The sequence below is a fragment of the Piliocolobus tephrosceles genome, chromosome 16 (assembly GCF_002776525.5).
Source record: "Piliocolobus tephrosceles isolate RC106 chromosome 16, ASM277652v3, whole genome shotgun sequence".
NCBI lineage: Eukaryota > Metazoa > Chordata > Mammalia > Primates > Cercopithecidae > Piliocolobus > Piliocolobus tephrosceles.
The window spans coordinates 33,111,131-33,135,362 of record NC_045449.1 but is presented as its reverse complement, the minus strand read 5'-3'; the positions used below and the strand labels follow the sequence as shown (position 1 = coordinate 33,135,362).

The following is a 24,232-nucleotide window of genomic DNA, read 5'->3' as shown; positions in this document are numbered from 1 at the left end:
AGGACAATGAAATCCCTCTGCTAAAAAAAAAAAGGGAGTCTCCTATTTTCTGACCTGTGGGTCATGCAGTTTTAATTTCCTCTACCTTTCTTTCTTTCTCTTTTTTTATTCTTTTTAATTTCATGAACCTGCTTAAGGCCACAAAGCCTCTCCTGAATCCCTCAGCTGTCTGGCAGATGCATCGCTGCCAGTGCTGCGCAGGTTACTATGCCAGGCTGAAGTTCCACAGCTGTGACTCAATGCACCTTCAAATCCTCTTGCCGGGTGATGGTGAGATGCTCCAAGGGGCTCCTGAGAAGGCAGTGGGAGAGAATAGCCACCCAGGAGCTCCTCCGGCCTTTGGAAGAGGGAGGCTGCCGGGGAATGAGTCCAGTGGCACCAGGATCTGGTTTATGTGAGCCGAGGCTGGCCAGGGACCCCAGAGATGCAGGCAAAAAGCTGTGCTGTGAGCCACATTCCTCGCTTAGGCCCCCTTCCAGGGGAAGCAAAGTCAAGCCCTGGCAAATGGCAGAGCTGCTTCTCATCTCTGGGCCAGCTGTGAGAATAATGGCATGATGACATGCTACCCATGTAGCCAAGCTCCTGCTCTTCCTCCCTTGCACCCATCGGTTCCATCCTGTTCATCTGCCAGTTATTACAGGGGCACCATGGGCAGGCCACATAGCTAGTGCTGTGGAGATGACAGGTCTTAGTGAAGGAACAGAGGGACTGGCATGGGGATGGGTGAGGGAAACACCTAACTATAAACCTAAACATCTAAAGATCTGGAGGAGCCGCGGGGAAGTGGGACTGTGTGATGATGTCGGACATTTCAAGCCATGCCTCAATGCTCTGACTCTAAATCTTGCTGGTCCTCATCAGTGCCTGCCCCAGGGTTATAAGTTTCTCCTTACTGGGGTTCTCTTTCCAGGGAGGCATGTGGAGCGGGAATGGAGCAGTGCACAGCAGAGTGACAGAGTCTTGAGGGGACTCAGGCAAGCCCGAGAGAAAAGGCCTCCAGCCAGAGTCAGCTCCACCCAATAGAAAGTTCCCTCTGAAAGCTGGGAAGAGGCCTGCTGGGGCGGCGTCTGTCAGCACAAAAGCAGGGCTGGAGCAGTCACTAATAGCACAGGTATCTAGAACAAAGAATGGTTTTGGGGAAGGAGAGGCAGGCTGTATTATAGCTGTACTGGAGATGGATGACTGGGGGCCCTCCTGAGTGCATGTTGTGTGTGTGCATGTGTGTACATGTGTGTGCATGTGTGTACACATATACACGCGCTTGCCTGGGCCAGGGCTCAGTCATCATTTAAGGATGTCTTCTGATTGCTCTGGGATGCAGGAAGCCACCCAGACCCTAGTTGCTGGACTCGCTCAGAGGCAAGAATGCAAGGCTGAAGGCAGCATGAGGCAAAGCTGGTGGGGGCTGAAACCAGCCCAGCCTGCTTCATGCTTACTCCGCTCAGGTGGTTGGCAGGCCCTACTGAGACTTGCCAATCTTTAAGTCTCCAGCGGCCTGAAGACATGCAGCCTGAGGTCTCAGTGCCCGAGCGTTGCTGGAAGACTTGGGGACACCCCCAAAGGAGGAAAGTGTCCTTCTGGGAGCCACTTGCACAGTGGTGTTGATCGTGGCAGTCCTGCATGTAGTATGCCACGTGGGAGCGGCAGTTCCACTGGGAACTCCCCTTTACACAGGCTTTCCCAGCACCAGAACTCCTCAGAGGGAGAGCCACCGGGGTGCTCACTAAATAAACCAACAGCAAAAACAAACACATGCTCACAAACGATTCCAAAGAAGCTCTGCACCAACAGGTGCTGGTCCTGACCAAGTCAAGCTACAAGTCTGATGCCACCTTTACCTGTTCCGGATCCCACGACGTCCCGGCTGGGTGACTCGGCCATGGCGTCGGCGAGTCGCTCCCGGAGGCCCTCCTCGGTGTGCTCCATGGAGGACATGTGCCGCAGCCCGAAGCCCTCAGGCCAGCTCCCGCACACCTCCAGCAGGGTCACGCTCCGGTCAAAGGTACCTGTGGCACACACGGGACATCGGACGTTGAGTCCACACCTTCAGGGAGCAGGCCGTTCTTGTCTACCTCCCACCCGCTCCTCTCCATACCCAGGGTCCATTTTAGCCTTCCTGCAGGAAGCAGGAACAGGATGGAAACGCGCTGGGAAACAGACTGTGTAGTGCAGGAGAAACAGCTCATGCCGCTCAGAGAGTGCAGACCTCTGGAGTGACTTCTGTGACACTGAGGCCAGTGGTTTTAAAACTGTTTCTGAGGAGCTACAGAGTTCCCCCGGTCTTCAGGGACCGCCTTAAGAACTGGGACAGGGAAGGCAATCCCCTTCCCAGGTTCAACCCAAACGGATCCCTACTTTCCTCTTTTTGATACAATGGGACTCCACCTAAAATTTCATTTAAGGCGGGGAGTGGTGCCTTACACCTGCAATCCTAACACTTTGAGAGGCCAACACGGGAAGATTGCTTGAGGCCAGGAGTTTGAGACCAGCCTGGGCAACAGAGCGAGACCCTGTCTCTACAGACAAATAAACAAATAAATTTTCATTTAAAGAAGGGGTTATATAGCCTAATGGTTTTAAAGCTTTCTTAACCATTACATTCTATAACCTATAACCAACCTCCTCATTTTATAGTTGGAGCTCACAGAAGTTATGGCCCAAGATGGAACAGCAAGTCTGTGGCAGACGAGGTCCAAGAACTCGCTCTCCTGATGCCTCAGTTGAGAACACGTTCTACTTCGCCACCTGGTCTCCCAGCTACCCAAGGGCATAGGAACAACCAGGGAATTATTTTGGGGGATACCAGCAAAGAGGTGGGTGATAGCATCTTCGGCAAGGATCTCTCCTTAAGCCAAAGCTGCTCCCCAATTCCAAAAAGTCTGTGGTGTTCTGCTGAACGCTAGGATTAGATTTTATATGCGAGATCACTTCAAAGTCCGAATTTGAATTATTCTACTTTATTATACAGCAAGTCTTCTGTGAAAGCTTATTTCATCCACTCTCTCTTGGAAGGAGATTATAGTCATGCTCTGTTGCTTTAAGCACATACCATTTCCCCAGTGATTAGGTAACTGAATCCACTGCATTTATTGGGCTTGGTTCCTGCCAGCACCAGGAAGATGGGGAAAAAATGCAAATGCCGACGTTTCCCAAAGTTAAAAGTACACGAAACACACACTCTTTATCAGGCCTTGCTTCTCCTCTTTGATCAGCCGTCAGAAACTATCTTCCCCAGGCAGTCAGGACTGGGCAGTGTCAGCACACACTCCCTGCCAATGACAGGTGGTAATAGAGAGGGTGCGAGCCCCAGCCTCGGCAGGCGGCCCTGCCTCTGATAATGGCCACAGCATTGAGGTGATAACCGTTCGTAAACACTCCGACAGCCGGTGACTCCATATATCAGCAAAGAGGACCAGATAATCCTGAACTCTCCTGGCCAGACAAAGGCCCTTGGCCAGCCTACTGCGATTTATATGTGTGGCAAGGGTCACTACTGGCTCCTGAATTTCATCAGCCAAGTTTGGCTTTGATTTATCTCGTACCTCATTGTAGGGAAGATTCCTGGCACTGGGAGAATGGGCAGCATCCATAAGGGCATCTCCCCAAGAAGAGGCCCACCTTGGGAGTGGGTTGCTTGGGATCAGCTTGTCAGGTAGGACTTGCGAATGGGGAGCTCCCTATGCCACCTCTCTCCATCAAGTAGGGTCAGGCTGTAGACCTGGTAAGCTAGGCTCTGGAAATTGGGGGTGCGGGGCTGGGTGTCAGATGATTCTCCCAAGGCCTGAATTGTGCTACAGCTGTGCACTGGTAGTGCCAATCTCAGAGCCAACACTCGACCACCCTTGGCAACAACTCCCAGGTGCCTACCTCCCCAGGGACACACAGGGCTGCTGACATCCACTAAGCTTCTGTTTCTGCTGCCTACTCACTGCATGATGCGTGGCCAGTCCTTGTAGCTCCTTTCCCATCTCTAAACTAGAATGAGTAACCCTTTGCCCTGTCTCACGGGAGTGAAGAGATTAAGCAAAGTTCCCACTTCCAGCACTTCCCCACTAGACCTTATTTGACAAGATCTAGTGCTACAGTGCTACAGCATCATCATTTTTCTGAAGGGTCTGCATGCGACATGGGGACTTAATCATAACAAGAAAATGTGGGCCCTTCTCCTCCCTGTTCGCTCAGCCTTTTTTTTTTTAGACAGTCTTACTCTGTCACCCAGGCTGGAGTGCAGCAGTGCGATCTCGGCTCACTGCAGCCTCTGCCTCCCGGGTCCAGACAATTCTCGTGTCTCAGCCTCCCTAGTAGCTGGGACTATAAGCATGTGCCACCACGCCTGGCTAATTTTTGTGTTTTCAGTAGAGATGGGATTTCACCATGTTGGCCAGGCTGGTGTTGAACTTCTGACCTCAAACGATGCACCTGTTGTGGCCTCCCAAAGTGCTGGGATTCCAGGTGTGAGCCACTGCACCTGGCTGCTATACACTCAGCTTTCTTGTGGACAGAGATGTTTCAGAGCCTGGAAAATTGGGAAGAGAATGACCATTTGTTTTCTCACTTAACAAGAGTAGAAGGTCTATCTCTAGAAAGGAGCTCAGTTAATGTTTGCATATACTGTGTTCAGAGGTCAAGGCAGGGGAGCTGACAGCAGGACCAAGAGGAATATCAAAAGCCAAAGCAGGAAGAAAACAACCAAAAGAAATTGGGCTAGGCATGGTGGCTCACGCCTGTAATCCCAGCACTTTGGGATGCCGAGGTGAGCAGATCACTGAGGCCAAGAGCTTCAGACCAGCCTGGACAACATGGTGAAATGCTATCTCGACTAAAAATACAAAAATTAGCTGGGCGTGGTGGCGTGCACCTGCAATCCCAGACACTTGGGAGGCTGAGGGAGGAGAATCATTTGAACCTGGGAGGCAGAGGTTGCACTGAACTGAGATTGAGTCACTGCACTCCAGCCTGGGTGACAGAGTGAAACTCTGTCAGTCAGTCAGTCAATCAATCAATCATGTTATAGCAAGAAAGGTTAGGGTAAGAGGGTGGGCCCAGTCCATAAGAGATGGTAAAGGCCAGAGGGGTATGTAATATTTTAAGGGATAAAGTAACAGTACACAGGAGAAAAGAATTATAAGCTAGTGTCATAGTGGAGGATGGAAATAGGCCTGGACTTCAGGAAAGACTAACACATGTGAGCTGTATGATTCCAGGCATGCGTCTCTGATTCCTCATCCATAAAAAAGGAAAAACAATACAACCACATAGGACTGCAGTAGATAAATGTAAAAGACCTGACACATAGTGAGTGTTCTGTACGTAATAGGTGTGTTCATGTACATGTTCTTAATGACAAATATGTATGCCTTTATACCACTTGAGGCATCATCATAAATTTTGACTATCACAATGATCCTGAGAGGTCACAGAGGTACTATCCCCCATTTATGGTGGTGAAACTGGAAGCTCTGAGAAGTTAAGTGACATGTTCAAAGTCTCTGAGCAACAGATCTGGAACAAGGGTTTCTAATTCTTCGCTTGGAGCTCATTCTATCAGCTCACACATTGTTTCCCTCAGCAGCACCTGCAGTGGAGAACTTTTTTTTTTTTTTTTTTTTTTTTTTGAGACAGGGTCTCACTCTTTAGCCCAGACTGAAGTGCAGTGGCGCAATCACAGCTCACTGCAGCCACAACCTCCTGGTTGAAGTGATCCTACCACCTCAGCCTCCTGAGTAGCTGGGAGTACAGGTGCGCACCACCATGCCCAGCTAATTTTTCGTCAAGATGGGGTTTCGTCACGTTGCCCAGGCTGGTCTCAAACTCCTGTGCTCAAATGATCCACCCACCTTGGCCTCCCAAAGTGCTGGGATTACAGGCATGAGCCACTGTGCCTGGTCAAGAACCGTTACATGTGTAAACCACTTCTATCTTTCCTACCATTTTGAGAACTCCTGTCACCTTCAACCAATGGTATTTAAAAATCCTTCCCACTGCTTGGAGTTTGGTGGTGATGACGATGAGTCACCCTGTATATGGGATGGTACATGGAAGAAAAAAAAAATGATAGTAGGTCTATTCTCTCTTAGCATGGGCACAGCCAGGAAGTTGAGGAGAGAAGATGGGAGATACCAGAAGTGTTCAGCAGAGAAGCACCTGATCATTTCTGCCATCCTGAGACGTCATACAGAGGATGCCATCAGTGGCCCTGCTTATCCTGCCAGAAGGGGTCCTATCAGAGGCTCTGTCAAACCCGCTGTCTCTTTCCCTTCCACCCCTCGCAGCCTCTTTGCTGAGGACAGCAGAGGTGCTCCTGGAATCTCCCTGTCCCAGTGTGAGGGCAAGGCTGCAGGTGTGTTTCAGCAGGCACTGGGGTGAAGAGGCCAAGCCCTTGGAGGGTGAGGTCATCTCTGGGCTCTTAGGAAACTGCACATCTTGTCCACGTTGACAGCACAGCTATCATTCATCTGACCAGCCCAGGGATACCCCATCAGATGAGCTGGCCCTTTGAGTCCCATTACAGGGGAAAGGGTCAGTTTCAAGTGAGGAGAAGATGCTCACTTAGCACAGGCTGTTTGCAAAGGACAAAATACACACGCTTGGCAACAGATCTTTTGTTGAAGCAGTGCTCTGCTATTTACAAAGCCCTCTCACATTTGTTATTTCAGTTAACTCGCACATACCTCAAGTATTGGTTAGTGTCCACTATGATATGTGTCAAGCACTGTACAAGGTTCAGAGTGAGTTTAAAAAAAAAAAGAAAGAGGAGCTTATGTGACTTCACCAAACTATGGGAAGCAGCAATGATCACCATTGTATAGATTTCCATCTTACTGAGTTTCAGAGACATGAGGCACCTGGTTCTAAGTGCAACTGTCTTTGCAGGTTATCTCCTGGGGATCCTTGCCTTCAGGGCTGCCTCCTGCCCTAAATACCATTTTCTAAGAATGAGTTCAAGTCTTACCTGCTCAACTACTGAAGGTATAAAGACTACTCTTGCTCAAACTCTAAAGGCACAAAAGGTTCTCTATCTTTCCAGGTGAAGTTGATGAAAGCTAAGCACTTACTTAAAAAAGGTGTGCTTGCACACACAAAATTATGCAAGCAATTTTAGGGCATCTATGGATACCTCTGAAACCCACTTGTGGACCCCAGTTTAATTAGATCATTCCTGTGGCCTTATTTCCGTACTGCCTTACACTGTTCACATAAACTGCTTTCCTAACTAGTTTAAAAGCTCCCGAGGGCATGAATTCCTCCATAATGAAAATAGGCACAGAACTTTGTACATCATGTTTGCTCAAAACAGGTTCGTGTATTGACTGATGATGAAATTTGACAGTCACTTTAGAGTCAACACCCTTTGGGTGGGGTACCAGAGCCTGAATATCTAGGGTCAGAGTAGGCAGAAAGTGGAGTTAAAATTAAAAGAGAGGAAGGAAGAAGAAGATAAGTGAGCAGAAAACAATGTCACGATTTTACTCTACTGCCTTCTGTGCACTTATTTTAGATTTGGAGATCCTGGAAATTGGAAAAAACAAAATAATCTGTCTAGGACGGCAGAGAGAGAGAGCTGGTCTCATCCAGGTGAGCGTCCCAGATCCTGCTTCCCAGCTTGGCATCCTGTGTTATACTCTTTCCCCAGAGGAGAAATGGGTCAGGTTCTTGGATTTCACAAACCCATTAAAGGCATGCTGTGACAGCTGGCAAGCTGGTAGCTCCCGGGGAGGCTGGGGGAACATGTGCTTTGCCTTTGTATACCGTTGTTAAAGGGGCAAGGAAGCCTAGGGACTGCAGGTGGAGGGGGACAGGTAGGATGCTCCTCTAAGCTGATAGCGTCTAATCACACTCCAGCTATTTAAGAGGCTGTGGCACAGCCTCCGCTTTGCATTAATGAGGTTCTGCCCAGGTCTGGACTTTGCTGAGAGCCTGTTGATCAGATTTCTAACCACCAGGGAGGCCAGATACCAAAAGCAAAACCGGCATTAAGCAGTGCTTTGCAAGATGTAAGCCCTCCTGGGTGAGAGGTTGTGATGGTGACGTCTATAATAACTAAGAAATGATCCCAGGCATGATAAGGGGAACCAGTGTAGAGGGAAGCCTCCTTGGCAAGCTTACCAAACTGCTCACCAAACTGAGCTTAAGACTGCGGCTGCGGGGAGCACCCTTTTCTCCACACAATTGCAATATAGTTGGTTCCTATAAAGCACAGGCTGAGGACATTAGCTCTTCTTGGTGCAATGGTCAATTTCATATGTCAACTTGACTGGGCTAAGGCATGCCCAGATAGCCAGTAAGGCTTATTTCTGGGTGTGTCTGGGAGGGTGTTTCTGGAAGAGATTAGCATTCGAGTTGGTAGACTGAGGAAAGAAGATTGCCCTCACCATTGTGGGTAGGCATCATTCAACTGAGGGCCTAAATATATTAAAAAGGTGGAGGAAAGGCAAATTTATTTTGTTGGAGTTAGGACGCTCACTCCTGCCCTTGGACGTTGGTACTCCTGGTTCTCAGGCCTCTGAACTTGGACCAGGACTTAACGCCATCAACTCTCCTGGTTATACACCACCAGCTTTCTTGGTTCTTCACCTTCAGACAGCAGACAGTGGGACTGCTTGACCTCCATTTCCAATTCCCAAAATAAATCTTCTTATATCTGTGCATGTCTGTAGATATCTCTTTTATTAGTCGTTTCCTTGGAGAACCCCGACTCATATAATTAGCCATCAGATGTGTCCACAGGTATATTATATATACCACAGCTATATTATATATTATACCTGTGGACACATCTGATGGCCAATGATATGAGTCAGGGTTCTCCCACAGTGAGATAGATATAGATATAGATATAGATATAGATATAGATATATATCAGATATTAGATTATATTATATGTGTATCATATCGCATGGTCCTGAGCCAGGGAGGAGGAGTTCAACAGCAATTGGACTAAGAATTGATTTGCAATCTAACATAGTTAGTTTGACAAGGAGGCCATTTTCACAATTGCAATGTATGATTATAATGCACACTTTAAATGTTAGAACACAGATTATAAATCAAGACATTTAGGTCATAACTGGAACTCTCTCATTAATTTTTCTGGTTACTCTGGGCAAGTCACTAATCCCTCTGGGTCTAATATGTATATATATGTGTGTGTGTTTATATATGTGTATATAAATATATATATGTGTGTGTATACATGTGCATATATGTGTATATATACATAAATATATATAATACACACATACATGTATGTAATTATGTCATATGCATTATGTCATGACTAACAGATTAGTTCACTGTGGGAAGGCAGCTAGGGTGAGAGGATATGAGGACCCCATCTGTCCCTTTCAATCCTTTAGATTGGTTCCCAAGATAATAGCCCTTCCATATCCACAGGTAGAGCAAAGGGGCCTGAACTCCAGCAATCTTTTATGACTCCGATTATCTAATGTTCACCAAACTTGTGACAACCAGTGAACCATGTTTGTCCCATATGCATCCCCTTGGCTGTGGGGTTTGGGTTTTGGGCATTAGGTTATTCTTAAAGGATACCACTCATGTTTAGAAGTGAACTGAGCGGAGAAAGGAAAGGCACCAATACAGCAAAGAAATGCCTTCACCAATGTTGAAAAGCCGGGAGACGCTGACGTGCCAGGTGTGGTGACAGCACGCACATCTCTTCTCACAGGCCCTCGAGGACTCCAGTGAGAAGGAGCTAGTCCTTAGTCAGAAGTCTATGAGCAGACTGCCAGGTGTGGCCAACATGGTCCTGAGCCAGGGAAGAGGGGTTCAACAGCAATGGAACTAAGAATTTCTTTGCAATCTAACATAGTTATTTTGGCAAGGAGGCCATTTTCACAACTGCAATGTATGCAATTGCATAATGCACACTTTAAAGCTTAGAACACAGATTATGTCTAGGTCATAACTGGAACTCTGCCATTAACTTTTGTGGTTACTCTGGGCAAGTCATTACTCCCTCTGGGTCTTTTTTAAAAAAATTATCATTCTTTTTCTCTCTCAGCAGAATCATCCCTCTAGGTCTTAATTTCCCCATTTATGACACAGAAAATAAATAAATGATGCCCATTTTAGGGGTTCACATTGGCACTAATAGTTTCAATGTCATTAATAATAGTATACTTCCAGAAAATGGTGTCTGATATTTGAGGTATCCTAGGGTAAAAGCTACCAATTTCATTTTCTACAAACCAGATAACAATCAGCAATTATACCATAAGAGTCTTGTTTTTACCCAATTAAAGGCATATGTTAAGCAGAAGACCTGGGTTCAAATGCCAGCGCTTGCTACTTTCTCACTGCATGACCTTGGGAGAGTCATCTCCCCTCTTTGAACCTTGCTTTCCTCGTCCACTGCAATGGGTAGAACGGTGCTCCACCCCACCCGACCTCCCAAAAGATATGTCCAGCAGGAGCCTCAGAATGGGGCCTTATTTGGAAATGGGTCCTTGCAGATGTAATTAAGGATCTCAAGTTGAGATCATCCTCGATTTAGGGTGGGTCCTAAATCCGATGACTGGTGTCCTTAAAAGAGAAAAGAGGGGATCAGAGACACAGAAAGAAGAAGCCCATGTGAAGACAAAGACAGGTGTGAGTTATCCTGCCTAAGCCAAGGAATGCTAGGAGTGGTGAGAAGCCAGAAGAGGCAAGAAAGGACAGCATGGCACTGCTCACACCCTGATTTCAGAATGCTGGCCTCCAGAAATACAAGAAAACGCATCTGTTGTTTTAAGTCACCAAGTTTATGGTAATTCCTTAAAGCAGCCTAAGAAAATAATAAACCTATAAAACAGGGACACAAACATTTGGCTTCCAGGGCTGCTGTGAGCATCAGATCAGACAGTATTAGGAAAGACTGTATTAAACAAAAGTTGGTCAGGCATGGTGGCTCACGCCTGTAATTCCAGCACTTTGGGAGGCCGAGGCAGGTGGATAACCTGAGGTCAGTAGTTTGAGACCAGTCTGACCAATACGGTGAAACCCCATCTCTACTAAAAAATATAAAAATTAGCCGGGTGTGGTGGTGTGCATCTGTAGTCCCAGCTACTTGGGAAGCTGAGAAAGGAGATTTATTGAACCCAGGGGGCAGAGTTTGCAGTGAGCCGAGGCTGTGCCATTGCACTCCAGGCTGGGTGACGAAGTTGAGACTCTGCCTCAAAAAAAAAGAAAAGAAAAGAAAAGAAAAGTTATGGGAGGCCACTGTTTTGAACTGAGCTTCTGCACTAGGCCCCACAGACCAGACCAAAATGAAATGGAATCACTCATATGCTAAATGTCACATGATCAAACGGAAACTTTAAGGAAGCAGACAGATCCCAAAACAGACCAGCTATTTCTGAAAATAGGAGATTTCAGTCTAACTGAGTCAGGGTAGACTTTAATCCTTTACAAAAAAATAACCTGGCCAGGCGCGGTGGCTCACGTCTGTAATCCCAGCACTTTGGGAGGCTGAGGTGGGTGGATCACCTGAAGTCAGGAGTTTGAGACCAGCCTGGCCAACATGGTGAAACCCCATCTCTACTAAAAATACAAAACTAGCCGGGCGTGGTGGTGCATGCCTGTAATTCCAGCTACTCAGGAGGCTGAGGCAGGAGAATCGCTTGAACTTGGTGGGCAGAGGTTGCAATGAGATCCACGGCACTGCACTCCAGCCTGGGCAATACAGAGAGAGTCTGTCTCAAAAAAAAAAAAAAAAAAGAAAACCTTGAAATAACCTGATGTTAACCAACGAGCTTTTTCTTGTTTGTTTCCTTGGTCTCACCTTATAAAACCCACTGTTGTCCCATTGCCCAGCGGGAGTTCTCATTCTATTTTGTAGAATGGAGGCTGCCCAGATTCATGAATCACTAATAAAAGCCAATCAGATCTATAATGAAGTTTGTTATAATTTTGTCTTTTGACAAGTGCTTTGTAAGCTATACAGGCCCATTCAAAATTAGAGGATTACCCCAGGGCTCTGTAAGCAGCTCTTCTTAGGGGCAGTGGGATTCTGTGAAAGGCTAAGAGAGTGACTGAGAGAACACTGGGCCAGAGGCAAGCAGTCAGAGGAGCAATACTGGAGCCTGGGCAACGCCCCCGGTAAGGCTGACTGGTTATGCGTCAATTACATAGCAAAGGCCTTTGGTGGGGAGTGAAAGCATATGGTGAATATGTGCACCCCACTTTCTCTGAGGATGCCTGCAGGGGGCACAGAAGAGTAGGGGAAGCAACCTCTTAGCTCTGATCTCCCCACATCTGAGGGTGGGGATAGAACTTTTTAGCTCCCTAAATTCTTCAATAAACAAGCAGAATTATACTCAACATGGGTAAGAATGGAATGAGATTGACTGTTTTGGGCAGGAATATCACTAGTATAAGCTATCTGAAGGGCAATTTGGCAATATGTATTAAGAATCAAGGCCAGACGCGGTGGCTCACACCTGTAATCCCAGCACTTTGAGAAGCTGAGGCAGGCAGATCACCTGAGGCTGGAAGTTCAAAATCAGCCTGGGTAAAAAATCTAGCCAAAATAGATAACCTAGGAAGCAACAACTGTCATGCATAAATACGCTCATTGCCATTTTAACATAGCCCTATAATACGGTACTTGTTAAGAAAATTACACTTCATTCTTGCAGTAGAATATTAGGTAGTCATAAACATGATGTTTATAATTAGAAATTCTTTAAGATACAATGTTAAATTAAAAGAGACAAAAGTATACAGTTATTATTATTGAACCATGTAAAAGAAACATGGAAAAACATTCTAAATGATTCACCACAAAATGCTAACCATGCTGTTTCTGGGTAGTCAGGCTATAGAGAATTCTTCTGTGACTTTATACTTTTCCATTGTTTTCTACTTTTTTTTTTTTTTTGAGATGGAGATGCTCTGTTGCCCAGACTGGAGTGCAGTGGCATTCTCTCAGCTCACTGTAACCTCTGCCCCCCGGGCTCAAGTGATTCTTGTGCCTTAGCCTCCTGAGGAGCTGGGATTACAGGCACGTGCCACCACGCCCAGCTAATTTTTGTATTTTTAGTAGAGATGAGGTTTCAACATGTTGGTCAGGCTGATCTGGAACTCTCTTTTTTTGAGACGGAGTTTCACTCTGTTGCCCAGGCTAGAGCGCAGTGGTGAGATCTCAGCTCACTGCAAGCTCCGCCTCCCGGGTTGGCACCATTCTCCTGCCTCAGCCTCCCAAGTAGCTGGGACTACACGCGCCTGCCACCATGCCTGGCTAATTTTTTGCATTTTTAATAGAGATGGGGTTTCATCGTGTTGGCCAGGATGGTCTCCATCTCCTGACCTCGTGATCCACCCGCCTCGGCCTCCCAAAGTGCTGGGATTACAGGCGTGAGCCACTGCGCCCGGCCTGGTCTGGAACTCTTGACCTCAAGTGATCCACCTGTCTCGGCCTCCCAAAGTTCTGGGATTACAGGCTTGAGCCACTGTGCCCAGCTGTTTCCAATTTTTTTTTGTATTTTATTTATATTTTTAATTTTATCATTATTTATTATTTAAAAAAATTTTTTTAGAGATGGGGTCTCACTCTGTTACTCAGGCTGGAGTGCAGTGGTGCAGTCATAGCTCACTGCAGCCTTGAACTCTTGGGCTCAAGCAATCCTCCCACCTCTCCCAAGTACCTGGAACCACAGGCACCTGTTAATTTTTTTTTTTTTTTTTTGGTAGATATGAAGTCTTGTTTATTGCCCAGGCTGGGTCTCAAACTGTTGGCTTCAAGTGATGATCCCGCCTTGGCCTCCCGAAGTGCTGGGATTACAGGCATGAGCCACTGCACTTGGCCTGCAGTTTTTGTAATCAGTTTTTTAAGAAAAAGAAAAGAAAAGAAAAAGTTGAGAAAGATGGCCGGGCGCAGTGGCTCAAGCCTGTAATTCCAGCACTTTGGGAGGCCGAGGCGGGTGGATCACGAGGTCAGGAGATCAAGACCATCCTGGCTAACATGGTGAAACCCCGTCTTTACTAAAAAAAATTACAAAAAACTAGCCGGGCGTGGTGGCGGGCGCCTGTAGTCCCAGCTACTCGGAGGCTGAGGCGGGAGAATGGCGTGAACCCGGGGGGCGGAGCTTGCAGTGAGCCGAGATCGCGCCACTGCACTCCAGCCTGGGTGACACAGCGAGAGACTCCGTCTCAAAAAAAAAAAAAAAAAAAAAGTTGAGAAAGAAAAAAATGCCTCCTGGGAGAAGCATTCATGCTGGGACCAGGTGGTGGGCCCACAAGAAGTGTGGAAACGGTGCAGCACACCAACATGGCACAAGTATACATATGTAACAAACCTGCACGTTATGCACATGTACCCTAGAACTTAAAGTATAATAATAAAAAAAAAAAAGAAGTGTGGAAGGTGCCTGACCCCTGACCTTGCTGCGAGCCTCCTCTGTCAAGTCCTGTGCTCGGTCCTTATTCAGCCGGGGGCAGGTGAGCCTGCAGCTCCATGGCCCATGTCTGACTCTTCTCCCAGTGGCCATGGCTGGCTGCACGCAATGTTGACTCATCCCTGTGTGTGCACATGGCGTATTTATTTTTAATTCATATTAGGAATGTGCACCAACTTGCGTGCGAAAAATGGCAGAAACGATTCCGCCTCTGTACAAATTTCATAATCAGATCAGAAAGGGCCAGAAGAACAACTCTGGAAGGAGTTGATTTTAAAATCAAGTCCCTTTACCTGTCCTCTTTGTCTCCCCTCCCTACAACTAACCTCTGGATAAACAGGCCTCGCTTCCTAGGAGATACCTTTCCATGACTGTCAAGAAATGGCTGAGGCCCTCACACATCATGAGGTCACTGAGCAGGGCTGTGAGCCCAAAAGATCAGTCATCAGTGTAGGTGCCAGTAAGGGGAATCTTGACTGGCTCCACATTCAGAACAAACATGGAGGTGCTTCAGAGAACAAGAGAGCTTTCCACGTCAGGCTGAAACTGGCATTCCCAGACTGGACGCCAGAGACCCTTTACTCTTCTGTTTTAAACTTGGCATGCTCATGATTTCTCCCCTTCCAAGTGGGAAGAGAAGAATCATTTTGTAGCTGGGCTGCAGTGACAATGTTTCCTGACTGTTTGTAGTGGCTCACGCCTGTAATCCCAGCACTCTAGGAGGCTGAGGCGGCCGGATCACCTGAGGTCAGGAGTTCCAGACCAGCCTGGCCAACCTGGTGAAACCCCATCTCTACAAAAATACAAAAATCAACTGTGCATGATGGCAGGTGCCTGTAATCCCAGCTACTTGGGAGGCTGAGGTAGGAGAATCACTTGAACCCGGGAGGCGGAGGTTGCAGTGGGCCGAGATCGCGCCATTGCACTCCAGCCTGGGCCACAGAGTGAGACTCAGTCTCAAAACAAAAAAAAAAAAAAGAAAAGAAAGAAAATGTTTCCTGTAGGCTGCCCTGGCCTGCTTCTTCGGGTAGATAGAAAACATACACACAGCGCTGTGACAGGATTCCTATGGCAGGGCTCAGAATACACTGCAAGACAAACTATCCTCGGAAACCTAACAATTCCTTCAATGGAAAAACAAGGAACCGAATCTCTCAAGACAGCAAGCATTCAAACTGAGTTTTCTGGGACAGTCCTCATTCCAAATAATTAAGTCTGTGGTCAGGTATCAGGAAAGGTAAGATAACTAACATTTGTCGGGTGTCCATTTTGTATCAGGCATAGCTAGTTACTTTATACACACTACTGCCTTTAAATCATCCCAATTACTTTATGAGGCAGATGTTATTGTTCCCATTTTTACAGTTCAAGAAACTATGCCAGAGAGAAGTAAAATTGTTGCTCAAGGTGACAAGGTCAAGGGTACAGTCAGGATTCGGATCCTAGGTTCATTTGGCTCCAAAGCCTGTCATTTCTCCACTAAAACTACCATGCTGAATTTTTATTCTGAAAAGATGGCTGCAGTGCCAGTGAGGGGGGTTTCAGCTCAGTCTTTCTATTCCAGAAGTTTTAAGTGGTTCTTGCAGTTGGGTGGTGGGGGTGGAGGGAGCAACCCAGCTAAATCCTGTGATTCCTGTGCTCCACAAATAAGTCAAACACGAGGCTCTCAACTGAGAACTTTGAAGTCTGAAACCTGGGGCCAAGAAGTCTTCTGTTTTTATTAATCAAAGAAGATGTTTCAAAACCCAGATTTATCATGACTGGATTTCAGATGTGAAACCCAATATACACACAGACATGAGAGGCTTGTCCTCTTGGATTATTTCTGATCTTTTACTCTCCTCTGAGGATCTGTGTTTCCTCAGAGTGTGAACTGTCTGCCTCCCCAGCTGGCGGAGGTGTCTGGAGGCCCAGCTTGCAGGCCTGGGCCCCTGCTGGCCTTGGGAATTTCAAAGAGCAGGGAGGGATGGGTGGGCACACTGGCTCGGATCCGGGGCCAGGGGCTATTTGTTCCTCTAAGGCCCTGGAACAGTAGCTGTGGGGAAAGGAAAGGAGGAGTCCACCTGCCCTGAAGGGGAGGGTCCTGGATGTGCCTGCTGGTACTGGAGTTGACTAGTTTGATGCCTGACCCATTTTTAGTTTTGTTATTTTGGTAGTCTCCTAACCATGTGGGCTTTAAAATAGTGTTCCCAGCTTAGGCAATAAACGTGTATTTGGAGTGTGTGGTCAACCTTCCACCTCTCTCGACCACCTAAACCCAACAGCTCACTCCAAAGGACAAACCTGTACCAGCTTTTCAGGTGCAGGGGCCTTGGGATGAAGATCTGGGCCTGGTCTGCCATTCTGACTGGGGGCAAAGTATATTACAGAATCCCGACTTTCCCCGCCCTTACACTGAAGCTGTTCAACAAAGACTTGGCCTGAGAAGAGCAGGCTAAGCAGCAGCACTGTTTTTGGACAATGGAGGGGTCACTTGCTGGAGTGGCTGGGGATGGTTTCCATCAGGCGTTGAGGCTTCAGGTAGGCAGAGGACCTTGCATAAAGGGCTGATGGGCTGAGCATGGGTGTGAAGCCTGGATGTTCCCCACTCAAGGGCGGTGGAAGAGTCCACTGGAACAGGAAGTGTCTCATGAATATCTCACATATTTTCACATAATTCTTTCTTTCCTTTTGCTTGTGGGATCACAGCAATTTTTACCACGGGCAGGACACATGCTGTCAACTCCATTTCATAGATAAGGAAGCCGAGGCTCAGGGTGGTTCAATGACTTGCCTCAGTCACGTTAGCTTCTCACCGTCCAGGGTGGTTGTGCGACCCTCTGTGAAGGTCTCAGTGAACAAACTGGCACGCTGCAGAAGCATCATGGCTGCCAGAGGTGGGTGCGGAAGTGGAACCAGTGGGGTGGCCTGGTGAGTGACCTTGCTACAACCTGGCCAGTGCTTGCTCAGGGCCCTCATCTCACAGGGACTTCTCTGACTTTCAGCCTCAGGTCCTGGTCTTGCAGCCTATGGGGGTGGGGGTAGAGCTCAGCTTGGTGTCACTAGAATTTATCACACAAGGTGTGTTCGGAGCCTGTTCCACACCTGAAACATAGGACTGCCTGGGAACTGTCATTTCCTGCCTCGACATGTCAGAGTATTTGTTCAGCTTTGGCCAGCCTTGGCTGGTCCCCCTGACTCAGCAGCCCAGGCGTGGAAACCAGGGAGAAAGGAGGGAAAAGTTGAGAAGCTGCAGGAACACATAGGGTGAGCAACGAGGTATAGACGTCTTAACAATGATAATCATCTCTCATGTGCTTTTGCAGCCATTTGCTCCCTTAATCCTCACCACACACCTAGAGAGGAAGATAAGGCAACGATTACTATTCCCCATTTCACAGTTGAGGAAATCAGGGCAGGGAAGTGAAGTGCAGGGCAGAACTTAGACTGGAGAACCCAATTTTGCGCTCGATACCTTTGCTGTTCAAAGTGTGCTCCCCCCATCAGCAGCAGTGGCATCACCTGGAAGCCTGTGAGAAAGGTGGCTGCTCAGGCCCCTCCCCAGACCTCCTGTGTCACCAGCTGCATTTTAATAAGACCCTCAGGGGATCTGTGTGCGCGGAAGCTGCAGAATCACTGCCCACACCCTACTCCTCTCCCCCTGACCTGTCTCCAAAAGCATTTTTTGACTGTTGGTCCCCTTAGAGTATATCTGGTTCTACTTCTTCTTTTAATGGAGACCCAGGGATGGGAGGGGACAGGACGTGGCCTGTGACAGAAGCAGGAGCAGACAGAACCTTGGTCATGCACATCGGTCTTGGGCCCATTACATCCGGCTTGTTTATCCAGCAGACATTCAACTGGTGTCTCCCTTTCCTCTCCTCCCTCTCCCCACCCCATGAGGTCAATCCTCAAATTGCCTTCAGCTGCCAGTCCCTTGGCCTCTCCCTGCAGTTCCAGTCTTGTGTTAGGCATTAACATGAGTTCCAGGGACGGGGGTTAACACTCCATTAAAGCAAACAAGAGAAATTCATACCTCCCGCTAGCAGCCTAGGAGCCTCGCAGGAGTGCCGCGGCACCAGGCCTTCTCTGCACAGCTGCAGAGGGCAAGCAAGGCTTGGGTCTGTCTCTGCCCTTTCCTCTTACAGGCCTTACTGCCTACAGGAGAGGGGTAGGGAGTCCAGGCTTGCCTGCAGAGAAGGCTCTGCTTAGGCCTTGTCAAAAGCCCACTTCGTTAGAAAGTGTGAAAAGTGCCCAAATCGCTGTGTTAATCTGGTTATGATTTCCCCTCAACTCACAGTCTCATTGTGTGCCAAGTGTGGCGCCTACGGGTAAAGAGATTCTGAGGCTGCGGCTGGAGCCTCGAGCGAGCGAGCGAGCGAGCGTGGGGTCAGGATCACCCCTCCTTCCCTCCACTTCTACTCCACCGAGGCCAATCAGGATGTTATTCATTTCCCTGGCTGAGAAGTAAGTTCAAAAAGGCCAGTAGAGCCTCCTCTCACCCCTTCCTTGTGCAAGAAATGCCAATTCCTCCCTTGAGGAGGAAGCAACTTATTTTGTTTCTGCTATACTCAGGCAAGGAGCAGATTTATAGTCAGCCCAGGGTGTGTTTGTGTGTGCAAAGAAACCTATCTTTTTATCTTTGGGCCTAAGGTACATACTGGATTAGGAGATTCGATTCATCCATAAGGAGGGAAAAAATAAAAAAGCCAAAGCACCAAGGGGCTCCCAGGAGGGGCCCAGAGACCTCCTGTTACTACGTCGATGGACATGGACCTGTCAACTAACTCTGAATTAGGGCTAACGGCTGAACGAAGGAATTAATTTCTCACTGTTTCATTTTAGTTTTAGAAATGCCTTTAGGGTTGAAAAACTACTAGAATAGTTTTCTTATGTCCCTCAGATTGGGGAAAAAATAGGTAAAGAAGTAAAAGCAGTGCTGGTTGTAGAAATACCTAACAAAAAGCTCAACGAGCTGGCAAAGTCAGCAGTCCTTTCCAGGCCTCCCTCTGAAGGGAAGAGGCCTAGAGATGAGCTGTATGTCCTCTGATGCAGGAGGTGGCTCTCCAGTTCTGAAGATCTGAAACGGGTGCTGGAGGATGAACCAGCCCTTCTCCTTCCATCCCTGCCCTCGGAGCTACCCTCGAGCAGCAGTTGCTTGTACCTTTTCACCTAGCTGCAATCTCTTCTCTTCATTTAGCAACTCCTTACATCTTCCTGGTTAAGCCATTCTGAGATGGGGAAGGGGGAGAGATGAGGTGGTTATAAGGCCACTGAGCTCTGTCAGCAGAAAGAGCACTCAATCGAGAGTGGGAAACTAGTGTTCGATCTAGCTCTAGTATGTCCTAACCACGTGACCTTGTGCAAAGCACTTAACCTCCCAGAACTTCAGCTTTCTCCATTGTATAAGAGGAATAATACTGCTAGTTATTATTGCTAATTTTAAGTTTCAAAACTGTGCTAAGATTCAAATGATAGGCTATATAACAGATATTCAAGAATTGAACGTGGAATCTGAATGTCAAGTACCGATTTTACTCCCAGAAGCCAGCTGGCCTTCGGTTGGTGCTTTCACCACTTTACGCCAGGTACTTTGAGATGTAAGAATAATTCCCAGGCTATTTGGCTTCTTCAGGAAGGGAAACAATAGTTCAGGATGCAGCTAAACTGGAAATGGGAAGTCACCAGCAATGCCTTTACAATAGCTTTAATATTGCACAAGATACTCAACTCCTGTCCTCCAGGATCAAACTGAGCTCACCCTGAAGTTATTTTGATGTCTTAAAGATATCTAAGGGCAAAGAAAGTGCCCAGCACAGATCTTGCCACATAACAGGTGCCCAATGATTGTTTACTGAATGAATGGAGGAAAGAACAAGCCTTCACTATATTTAGATCTGAAGTACGTATGATGGGTCTGAAAGGGATCACCAGACAACACCATCCTTCCATCTCTCATTCTACAGTAACTCCAAGTTGTGGCAAATGGCAGGATCTCCTTTTTTAAGACTGAAGGCTGGGCACAGTGGCTCACACCTGTAATCCTAGCACTTTGGGAGGCTGAGGCAGGAGAAGCGTTTGAGCTTGGGAGTTCAAGATCAGCCTTAGCAACATAGGGAGACCTCAACTCTACTAAAAATAGAAAAAAGGGCCTGGCACAGTGGCTCAAGCCTGTAATCCCAGCACTTTGGGAGGCCGAGACGGGCAGATCATGAGGTCAGGAGATCGAGACCATCCTGGCTAACACAGTGAAACCCCGTCTCTACTAAAAAATATAAAAAACTAGCCGGGCGAGGTGGCGGGCACCTGTAGTCCCAGCTACTCGGGAGGCTGAGGCAGGAGAATGGCGGAAACCCGGGAGGCGGAGCTTGCAGTGAGCTGAGATCTGGCCACTGCACTCCAGCCTGGGCGACAGAGCGAGACTCTGTCTCAAAAAAAAAAAAAAAGAAAAAAGAAAAAAGTAGTCAGGTGTGGTAGCACATGCTGGTAGTCCCAGCTACTTAGGAGGCTGAGATGGGAGGATCGATTGAGCCTGGGAGGTTGAGGCTGCAGTGAGCCATGATTGGATCACTACACTGCCACCATGGCAACAGAGCAAGACTCTGTCTCAAAAAATAAATAAATAAATAAATAAACAAAATAAAAAGACTGAATAATATTCCATTGTATACGTACACCACAGTTTCTTTATCCATTCATCCACTGACAGATTGTTTCCATATTTTGGCTTTGTGAATAATGCTGCAGACACATGGATACACAGGTATCTTTATGAAGTGATGATTTAATTCCCTTTGGGCATACCTTAAATATATACAATAAAATTTATTTATTTATTTATCTATTTATTTTTGAGACAGAGTCTTGCTCTGTCACCCAGGCTGGAGTGCAATGGCATGATCTCAGCTCACTGCAACCTCCACCTCCTGGGTTCAAGTGATTCTCCTGCCTTAGCCTCCTGAGTAGCTGGGATTATAGGTGTGCGCCACCACGCCTGGCTAATTCTTGTATTTTCAGGAGAGACAGGGTTTTACCATGTTGGCCAGGCTGGTCTCAAACTCCTGACCTCAAGTGATCTGCCTGCCTCGGCCTCCCAGAGTGCTGGGGTTACAGCACTCTGTAATGCCATGACCCATGGCACCCAGCCAAAATTTATATATTTTTTCATGAAATAAAAGAACCCAAAAAAGGAGCAGTCCCTAAGTTCCTTAGAGGCACATTCCTGAGTTTTCTACTCAGTAGATCCCTTCTCTCTACAATCTTTAAGTGAGTATAATTTCTGTTTCTATTTTTCCTAGAAAGACAATGTCCCAAAGCTAATTGTTTAGGAAAGATTAAGCATGCTTCATGAATTCCACTGCTGGGGACATGAAGCAGTGTTAGGTCTTAAATATATAAAAAAGTAGAGCCAGCTCTTTCCATGGCAATTGCCCAAAAACGTCTTCTTTGTCTACATATGGTACCTCTTCCACACTTCTTTAATAGTCAGCTTCGAAACATATGCTAGCTTTAAAAAACATGTTGGATTACAGTCAGGTCCATTATTCCACAAAATGGAGGAGGCAATCAGACTGTCTACACCAGGGGGCAGTGAGGGGCTCTGGTCTAAAACCTTTCGGAGAAGCAGAGCTGGACCAATAATCTAAGTGCAGAATTTCCATTGGAGTCCTAAATACTCAGTTGTTCAGAAACTCCGTTCAGTCAGTGGGTTAGTATTTCCATCCCCACACATCTGAGGGATTCATGACATGGTTCCACCAGTAACAGTGGCTCGTGGTCATGGCTATTCTCAAGAACTTTAGGTTGGAGGGTGTTAGTGTGTAGGGTGGCAGAGTGGGGGTGTGATTTGTGCAGTTGGAAAGAACCTGTGGTCTGGAGTCATTCCCAGACTTCCCTCATGAGAAGAATCACCTGGAATGCTTACTGAGCAAAGGAATTCTCAGGCCCTTGTAGATATTCCAACACAGTGGTTCCAGGGTAAGACTGGATTCTTATCCAGGGACTTTGGGAACCACTGCTCCAAAGCACAGGTCCTCAAATCCAGCCTTAAGAATCTTTGCCCAAGAGGGCTGGGTGCGGTGGCTCACGCCTGTAATCCCAGCACTTTGGGAGGCCGAAGTGGGTGGATCATGAGGTCAGGAGATCGAGACCATCCTGGCGAACACGGTGAAACCCCATCTCTACTAAAAATACAAAAAATTAGTGGATTTTGTGGTGGCGGGCACCTGTAGTCCCAGCTATTTGGGAGGCTGAGGCAGGAGAATGGCGTGAACTCGGGAGGCGGAGCTTGCAGTGAGCTGAGATTGCACCACTGCACTCCAGCCTGGGCGGCAGAGCGAGACTGTCCCCCCCCCAAAAAAAAAAAAAAAAAAAAAAAGACTCTCTACCAAGAGGTTGCAAAAGCACATGACTGTCCTCCCATAATCATGGCAGCTTAGGTACAACAATGTGGTCCCTTGTGGGCAACCCAGATTCTATAAAGCAAGTTGACTTCATTGGGAAATTGCTGACTACTCCTATCCTTAGCTTCCTCGGTTTTCCTCTTCCCTCTCTGACCACTCCCAAGTCTCTCCCAAGGCCTCGCTTTATTCTCTCTGCAACTCAAATGTCGGTGCCCTCAGTCCTCTTCTCTTCTTTTTCTGTAAACTATTCTTCGGTGAGCTCAGCTACTCTAACGATTACAAATACCCAGTACTACCTATATGCTTCTGACTTACAGAACTGCGCCTCTAACTCAGGTCTCTCCTGGGCTCCAAATCCATCTGCGTAAGACCAAACACCCTCACTTGGATGTTCCTCAGGCATCTCCAACTCAGCATCTCCCAACCAAATTCATTACCTTACTTCTCCAGCCCTCGCTCTTCCTTCTCTAGCCTTACTTAGGTGGCTGGCAACACCATCTTCTGATGGGCCCAAACATTGCCCCTCCATCCAGCTGACAAGTAAGTCCTGTGGATTTTACTTCCCAAGCCCTCTTAAATTTGTCTCCTACTTTTCTTAGCCACTGAGCTTAGGCTCTTACCAGTTCTCATTGGGATTATTCCAGCAATCTTTAAACTGGTCTTTCTACCTATTAATGTGGCTTCCCTTCAATTCACTCTTCCTAGTGCCACCTGAGTGACATTTCTATAATGCGAATCTGAACATTTTACTCATCTGCCCTCAGGATTAAGCCCAATCTTCTTAGCACAACTGTCTATCATCTGGCCCCTAGCAGCTTTCCAGACTCTGAACACTACACCCCACCTTGCTCCCTGCCCCCTGTGCCTGTGCATCTACTGCTCCCTCTGCCTGGAATGCCTTCCCTGGTGAAGTCCTATTCATCTTTGAGGACTTAGGTCAGCGGGAGAAGTCTACCACTCCCCTTCTGGGTCTGACTTTGGTCTTCCAACAGGCCCCCACAACACCCTAGGCTTACCTTCACATTGCACCTACAGTCACCAGTTCAACAACAGACAAAATAGATGTCTATTATGTGCCAGCCGCTATGCTGGATGATGGGAAATTTGGTAAAGGAGACAGACAAAAGCAATAAAATATTTTATGGCCCCATTCTTCCCACTAGACTGTAAGTTCCTGATGGGCAACATCTGGCTTTTCATTTTTTAGATCTCTGTGTCCCCAGTGCACAGCACAGTGCCTCAGTTCCTGGCACCTAGCAGGAAGAAGGGAAGGAAGAAATCAAGGTTGTTTAACTTGGGGAAGACAATAGGAAAGCTACAATTTCACTATTCAAATATCTGAAGAGTGATTCTGGCTGGGTGCAGTGGCTCAGGCCTGTAATCCCAGCACTCTGGGAGGCTGAGGGGAGCATATCGAGACCAGCCTGGCCAACATGGTGAAACCTCGTCTCTACTAAA

The 24,232-nt window shown here is 47.3% G+C and overlaps 1 protein-coding gene and 1 long non-coding RNA gene across 6 annotated transcripts in view; one reads left to right on the top strand and one right to left on the bottom strand.

Moving 5' to 3' along the window:
• Positions 1-24,232, bottom strand: part of BCAS3 (BCAS3 microtubule associated cell migration factor) — a 722,154-nt gene that overhangs the window by 24,040 nt on the left and 673,882 nt on the right. For all 5 annotated transcript variants that reach the window (XM_023204675.3, XM_023204674.3, XM_023204677.2 and 2 more), the window contains one exon: positions 1,839-2,006. In XM_023204675.3, coding sequence (XP_023060443.1) covers positions 1,839-2,006 — 168 coding nt within the window. The remainder of the gene's footprint in view (positions 1-1,838; positions 2,007-24,232) is intronic.
• Positions 2,635-8,646, top strand: LOC111537668. Its single transcript, XR_002730075.1, has 3 exons — positions 2,635-2,813; positions 7,499-7,575; positions 8,456-8,646. It is a non-coding gene; the product is annotated as an uncharacterized LOC111537668 (long non-coding RNA).